The sequence below is a fragment of the Moesziomyces antarcticus genome (genome assembly GCF_000747765.1).
Source record: "Moesziomyces antarcticus DNA, scaffold: scaffold_v10103, strain JCM 10317, whole genome shotgun sequence".
Classification (NCBI taxonomy): Eukaryota; Fungi; Basidiomycota; class Ustilaginomycetes; order Ustilaginales; family Ustilaginaceae; genus Moesziomyces; species Moesziomyces antarcticus.
Window position 1 is genome coordinate 1030 of NW_014638907.1, and position 6981 is coordinate 8010.

The 6981-nt window shown below is 61.8% G+C and overlaps 2 protein-coding genes across 2 annotated transcripts; both read right to left on the reverse strand.

Moving 5' to 3' along the window:
* Positions 1-393: 393 nt before the first annotated feature.
* On the reverse strand, positions 394-2724 carry PAN0_103d6719 (uncharacterized protein; the record flags this gene model as incomplete). The annotated part of the gene is made up of 1 exon (XM_014797853.1): positions 394-2724. One exon carries the CDS (start codon positions 2722-2724, stop codon positions 394-396), a length of 2331 nt encoding a protein of 776 aa, XP_014653339.1.
* Positions 2725-2979: 255 nt separating this feature from the next.
* PAN0_103d6720 (s-adenosyl-L-methionine-dependent methyltransferase) lies at positions 2980-6744 on the reverse strand (the record flags this gene model as incomplete). Its single annotated transcript, XM_014797854.1, has 9 exons — positions 2980-3441; positions 3497-3772; positions 3836-4201; positions 4411-4486; positions 4553-4612; positions 4673-4757; positions 4808-4877; positions 4972-6474; positions 6595-6744. 9 exons carry the CDS (start codon positions 6742-6744, stop codon positions 2980-2982), a joined length of 3048 nt encoding a protein of 1015 aa, XP_014653340.1.
* Positions 6745-6981: the final 237 nt, after the last annotated feature.

A 6981-nucleotide genomic window follows, 5' to 3' on the forward strand; every position in this document is an offset into this window, starting at 1 on the left:
GGCTAGATTTGTCTCGGCTTTCCCTCTCCTGGAATGAACACACACTCTTTTCTCTCTCTCTTTCGTTTGCGTGAGCGAGTGGGTGGGCCTTTGAGTTTTGCGCTTCGGTCTTCTCACGCTTGTCTTCTCGGTTTTGCTTGAGGTGCTTTCAGCCGGCTCGCGCTTCCACTTGCTTGTCTCGATTTGGTCCACTCTCTCCCTCGTCTGCTCACTCGAGCAAGCTTGCGGCCGGTGCACAGACATTCTTTGTTCGCACTCTCGGTTTCTCTCGCCGTTCGTTCACCTGCTGGTCCCTCTGGAGCAGCTCTTGCTTTTGGTTTCACGACTTGGCCACTCAGCGTTGCATTCTGGGCGATGTCTCGCATTGCGAGTGTTTGCTTTGCGAGTGTGATTCTACGGCGGGTTGGTGGGAAGGAAGTTGCCGACGATCATGTGCGGGATGTTCCACTGATCTCTGCGGATGGTGAACGAAAAACAACAGTGGATGAACGCCGCCTTGGGGTTGTTTGGATCCTTGAGGACGCCCGAGGTGCTAGTTGCGCCTGTTCCCGCCGCGACTGTTCCGGCTGCTGCGCCTGGTGGCTGCTGTTCCTGAGCGACGGGTGTGATTTGCCCGGATGCCGTGGCCGACCTGGGCAGTTGGGCCGCAATGGCATTGGCCGCCTTGCCACTTGTGCCGCCGGCGACGATGGCCTTGTTCTTGGTCCTGAGCACGCACGAGGTCAAGACGGCCTTCTGGCCCGGATCGAAGCTGACCGCGCCGTACTTTTCCCAGTAGTTGACCGCGCTCTCCTCGGCCATGAGCTCGTAGATGCACAGCCTTCCCTCTCGGAGCGATTCGATGGGCACCCCCACAAGTTCGGCAAACTCCTTGTTGCCCTTGTAGATCTCGCCCGTTCTGCGCCACAGACACGCGGGGATGCCCTGCGTGCTAAACACGCGGTCGTAGTCGAGCAGCAGCCGCTCGAACGCCTCCTCGATGAAGACCAGGTCGATGTTGGTGAGGCTCTGTGCGACCGCTCTGAAGGCCGGGCGGAAGACGGAGAGCGGCTTGAGGATGCGGCGCTTGGAGGCGGCCGAGACGTTGCGCTCCATCCAGCGGTTGAGGCGCGCATAGCCGTTGACGTGATTGTACGGACGCAGGAGGCCAGCCTCGTATTTGGCCTGGATGACGCGCGCGAGTCGCTCGTCTCGCGTACCGTCCTTCTGGTCGGCTGCGGTGAGGAAGAATCGCTCGGTCTTGGTGCTGCCGCCCTGGAGTGATGGGATGTAGGAGCCCGATGCAGCTACAGATGAGGGTGCTGCGCCCGCTGCGCCGGACGAAGATGTGGCCGCGGCCGAGTACGACGATCGGCGCGAGCGCTTACCGCCGGCTGCGTCGCCCTGGTTGGCAGAGTTGTTGCCCGATGCATAAGTGCCGAATCCAGCCGTACCACCGATCGACGCTGATCCCGAGTCGTACATGCCCGGCGCGCTGGCCGAGGGCATGGTGGGCAAGCTAGCTCTGGCGTGCGCGCTGGTTTCGCTGTTGTTGATGGGCGTGAGCGCGGTGAGCCCATCGAACGCGCCAACGCCGCTCGAAGGAGCGAGGCCCGAGATGGTATTGCGTCTGCTCTGTGAAGGCGTCAAGCCGGAGCCTGATGCGCCTGCTGCGGTCATACCTGGTGTGGCGCCCGCGCCGAATCCTGGCCCATCTAGGCTTTCGAGAAACTCGCTGAGCAGCGTGAATTCGTTTCCGCCCGCCGAGTCGCCGCCAAAGCCACTTCCGCCACCCTCGTACCCTCCCGGCCCTCCACCGAGTCCAAGCCAGCCTGCGCCGCCAAGGCCGGACATGTCCTGGTTGGGCGCGGGCGCACCTACGCTCTGGGTCGGCGCGGCCAAGCTGGTGCTGACGCTGTTGGGATTGGGAGTGCTGCCGTTGATGCTATTCTGAAAAAGCGATGCGAGCGAAAGCATGTTGTTGGCCGCCATGTCGCCAGATGCGCCCGAGGACGTGGAGGGCTGCATGGCGAGGCTGCCGACGCTGGCGGCGGCGGAAGCTTGTGGCTTGAAGATGGCTGCTGGGTTGAAATCGTTGTTCTGGTTGAGCGATGACAAGGGCGATACGGACGAGTAGGGCCCGGCGGAGCCGCCGCTGAATGCCGCGGCGCTGGCCGAGTTGGAGGATGCGCTGGACGCGGGTGCGGCAGGCTGCACGCCGAGCGTGGGGAAGAAGTTGTTGGTGTCTGTCGAGGCGAGCGCCGTCACTGCCGCCAGCGTAGCCGAGGTTGTGGGTGCGGACGTCGAAGCCACCTCGGTGGCTGGCTTTGCTGTGGAGGCCGAGGCGTGCGTTTTGGGTTTGGACGGCGTCGACGAAGCGGGCGCTTCGTGAGGTTCGTTTGCCTTTGCTGGCGTTGCCTCGTCGTGGCACAGATGACCAATGTCGCGCTTGATGCATCGCTGACACGGCCTGCCTTCGTCGCAGGTCATGTGCGATCGGCGGCAGTAGATGCACGCGAGGTTGACTTTCCTTCGCTTGGACGGCTTCTTCTTGCCGCCGCTGCTGGGCGAATTGTCGGCGTCATCAGCTATGGACGCGCCTTGCTCGCGTTTGACCGACGCTGAACCGTTGGACGATGATGCCTGTGGTGGCTTGGCGGGCGTCGAGGTGGAGTTGGTGTTGTTGGACGAGTAGAGGCTGCGGGGGTCGAAGGGTGCGGCTGTACCGGATGGTGATGGTGTCATGTTGGGCCGGCCATGGACGTCGCGTGTCCTGAAGGTGGATGGGGAAATGAGCCAAGGATGGATGCCCTGACGACGAATCCACGAATGGCATCCGCGACTCGGCCATTTCACGATTCGCAACAGCCGGCTGCTCGAAATTGCGTCGAATCGCCGTCCCCACAAAGCCATCATTTCTCTCCCACTTTCAACTCGCGCTCACAGCGGCCGTTTCGCCACGCGTCTCGCAGCCGCCGCATCGCCATGGTGAACGCGATCTCAATTGCATCGCATCTCTTCTACTTTGCGCTCGATAGCAGCAATCAGAAACATGGCAAACGACTCGAACTTGGCCGCGTCCATGCCGTACGTCCAGTGCATACGCACTTGGATCCCCGCATCGTGAGCTTCGCCGACTGTGATTCGAGCCGTGAGCAGGATCCCGCTTTTTGCTTGGGCCTCTTGCGTGGGGACTGGGTTGGTCTGCAGCTTGGCGCGTCGGGCGCGGCGGGTCCAGCACTCGCTTGAGACCACCACATCGAGTGCACCAGCAAGTTGCGCAGAGTCATCGCAGTCCGAGGCGTAGACGTGGCATCCGTCCAGCGCGTCGAGGATGTCGAGGGCGACGTGCTGCACCTCCCTGCGCGTCCAATTCGGTCCGAGCGCAAACACCTTGCTCCTTCTTTCCGTTGCGACGGGTAGGTCTCGCACCGCAGACGGAAGAGACTCCCTTGCCAGAGGCTGTGCATTGCAATCAGCATGTGTCCGCGATCGTGGGTGGGTGTGGAATACTTACGTCAGGCAGTCGAATTGGAGTCCTGGACCACAGGACCACCCAGCGTTTGGTCCTTCCTCGTCCGGTCGGCAGCTCGTGCACACCCCATCCACCGACATTGCCACTCTTTGCCATGGCCTTGAGCTCGGCTGCCAGCTCCACCACACTCGACAGCTTGCCCATCATGCACGTCCACCACACCACGCCTGCCTGCACCGCACTCTCGCGCAGCATGCGCCGTACAAACTCACCCTCGCCTCCATCCACCACCATCTCGGACGCGGTACCGTGACACACCTAGCACTTCCACCTGTCAGTCTTCTTGTTTTCATGAAGATGGGCAGAGCGGACAAAACTTACCGCACTTGGAGGTTGGCTCTTGAAGCTCGCCGATCGCTGCATGTCGTGCGCGCTCGAGTAGAAGGGCGGATTGCACATTGTAAAGTGCGCCTCTTGCGCCTCGTACTTGCCGCCTACCTGCTTCCACCCCTTTCCTTCAGGTACAAAAGCCTCCCCATCCGAGTGCAGCAATGCAATACGGTCGCCGAGCCCGTTGCTCGCCCGATCCACAATGTGCGTACTTGCATACTGCAGGCTCGCTTCGTCGGTGTCGGTGGCGACAAATCGCCAGTGGGGGAAACAGCGCGTTCCGAGCACAGGATAGATGACCGACGCACCGGTTCCGATATCCAACCCCACCACTGCTTCGCTTGACGAAGTAGAGCCCTGGAAATGGTGCACAAGATGCCACGTCGGCAATGTCCAGCACAGCATCTCGTGGACCAGCGCAATATACGCCAGCCTGTTGGGGACTGTCAGTGGCGAATTTTCATCCTACACGCGCTTGACCCAATGCTTACCGATTCGGAATCTGACAAATGACAACGACATCAGCATGCTGCCCTTTAAGCCTCAAAAGTGGCGAAGCTACTTACGGTGGGGCAAAGGTTCGTGGGCGACAGCGTTGCCTGCACGCCAAAGTCGTGCAGCAACAGCGTTTCTGCCAGACATCTAGCTCGGTTGTTCGACGTCAGCACCTCGTCATCCCGGACACACGCCATGCTGGGCGAGACTCACCTCAAGGCATGCGCATCTTGAAAGTCAATCTTGGCTTCGTAGCCTCCATCGTCGCTCACACTGTGCGCCATATCCACTGTCAGCATAGATGGCCAAGATGCGCGCACGATTCGCACTTACATCCTGGCGAACGTCGGGTGCTTGCGCGCGAGCTCGCGAAAGTCCGGCGCCTTCTTCCTGTACAATGCTGGATCTACAGCCATCGCTATTCAGCGTGTCTCTCCTCATCCTGCGTTCAGGCCTGCATCTGCTTACCTATCTCGGACTTTAGCAGTCTGCGTCGACGACGACTTCCCCACATCCAAACGTTGCACTGCCACTCGACCTGTTCACAGCAAGACAAAGGGGGGTATATGAATTCAGACCGACAAGTTACATGCTTTCGCTCTTTCGCTGCGGGGGGCCGGGGATCAACGCACTGTGGACTTTGCACGCTGCGACCAGACGCGCTGCGCCACGCGTTGGAATGCGTCGTCCATGTCGAGGGCCTCGCCGTCGTGCGCCTGCGCATACAGCAGCTCCAGATCCTGCCTGCGCACCGCCTCGGGTCGGAGCGCACCTAGCTCGGCACGCGAGATGCCGGGTGTGCGGCGTTGGCGCGCTTCGAGTTCGGGCGCGTACTCGAGCATGTGCACGCGCACGTGTCCATACGGCCTCCTCAACCCATCAAACTCGCCCTCTTCTTCGTCCGACGAGCTCGTCATGCTAAAGAGTCCCGTGGGGCGTGTGTCGTCGACAAGCCTGTCGGTCTGCAGATCGGCGTAGCGCACGACCACCTCGAGCTGGTACGTCGGCTCGTCGTGTGGCACCTCGCGCTTGCGCTTGGCTACCGCCTGCACCGCTGCCGCTGTCGCATTCGCCGCCACCTCGTCCTCGTCATCCTCGGCCGCCTCGGCAGACGCCGATGGGATATCCCAGGTGATCTTGACCATGTCAAACGCTTCGGTGCCCAACGCCTCGAGTGCGCTCGCGTTTGCATTTTGACCGGGAAGTTTGAGCTGGCGTAGCGCCATGGCCTGCTGTCGTCGCGACACGTACGCCTGCAGATGGCAGTGCAAGTCGGACAGGAACGCGTGCACGCCAGGCAAGTCGCTAAACTGCGCAAGCATGGTCAGGCCTCCCGCCTCGTTGTCCCTAGCGGCACTGGGAGCGCCACCGGAGAGCTCGCCGCCGAGCACGCTGGGGAGGTACTTTTCGACGAGCTTGAGCAGCGGCACGAAATGCGGCACCGTGTGCCTGATGAGGCGCAGACCATCGAGCGACGACGGCTCGACATCTGCACCCGTGGTGCCCTGGAGCTGGGGAAGCGATTCGAGCATCTGGCTCGGCCGCGCCAAGACGAGGTAGTAGGGCTCGTAGAAGCGGCCGCGCCAGAAGGTGTCCAGTCGGATGCCGAGCGCAAGGTCGGCGTCCTTGTCGGCTGCGGCGGTGGCGGACTCGTTGCGCCGGGCGAGACGGGCACGTCTGCCCACATCGAGGTCGATCTCAAAGCACGTCCATGCGGCCGAGCGGTAGAGGATGGCCTTTTCCTCGAGCGCCCGCAGCTGGTGGCCCAGCTCGTCGTTTTCTGCATCGAGTGTGTCGCGAGGTTCGGGATGGGCGTCTGGGATACGACGGAGCGACTCGAGCTGAGCCTGCAGAAGCGCCTTGTCTGCGCGCAGCTGGTTGAGCCTCGCCTTGACGTCGTCGGCGGTGGCGCTCATGGTCACGACGGATGGTGCGCGAGAAGATGGAGGCGCCAACCAACGCTCTGCAGCGACACCAAACGCGTCACGCGCCGACCCAACGCAACCAACACTCCAATGCGAACCGATCGGCGATCGGGATGTCAGGATCGGGGAAAAAGAGCCGATTGTGCCTGAAAACAGCGCTGACTGGGCCTCGGGCTCAAGTGCAGCCTCGGCGAGCGTGCGTTGGCGGAGCTGCAAGGCTTGGCTGCTCGACCGAGGCGAGCGCGTCGCCAGTCGAAAACCGCCGCAACCCGCGCGTCGAGGCTGGCATTCCAGAGCATGTCATTGCGCTGACCTGCGACACCCACACACACTCGTTTTGGACGTCGGTGGTCGAGTGGTGTACAGTTCCTTTGCAAATGGCTCGATGGAGGTGTTTGCGCCCGGGCAGAACGTTCTTAACGTTCGACGGAAGAAGGCTATTTGCTGGTGTGAAGCTCCAGATGCCGTTGGGTTGGCCATGTGTTGTGCGATCATCGCGCACGAGCCCGCAAGATGCCAGCCTCCCCAAGATCGATTTTGTTGGAGCGGAAAGGCGTGAGGATGCGATGGATGGGATCGAGCGAGCCATGCCGGGCTCAGTCAACCTCCGCTCTCGGAGTTGGAGAGGCGCTGCTGCGAGCTGCATAGCTTGTTTATTCGCGTCTTTGCGGAGCGTGCAGTGAGCCGGGGAGACGAGGCGAGGCGAGGCGAGGCGAG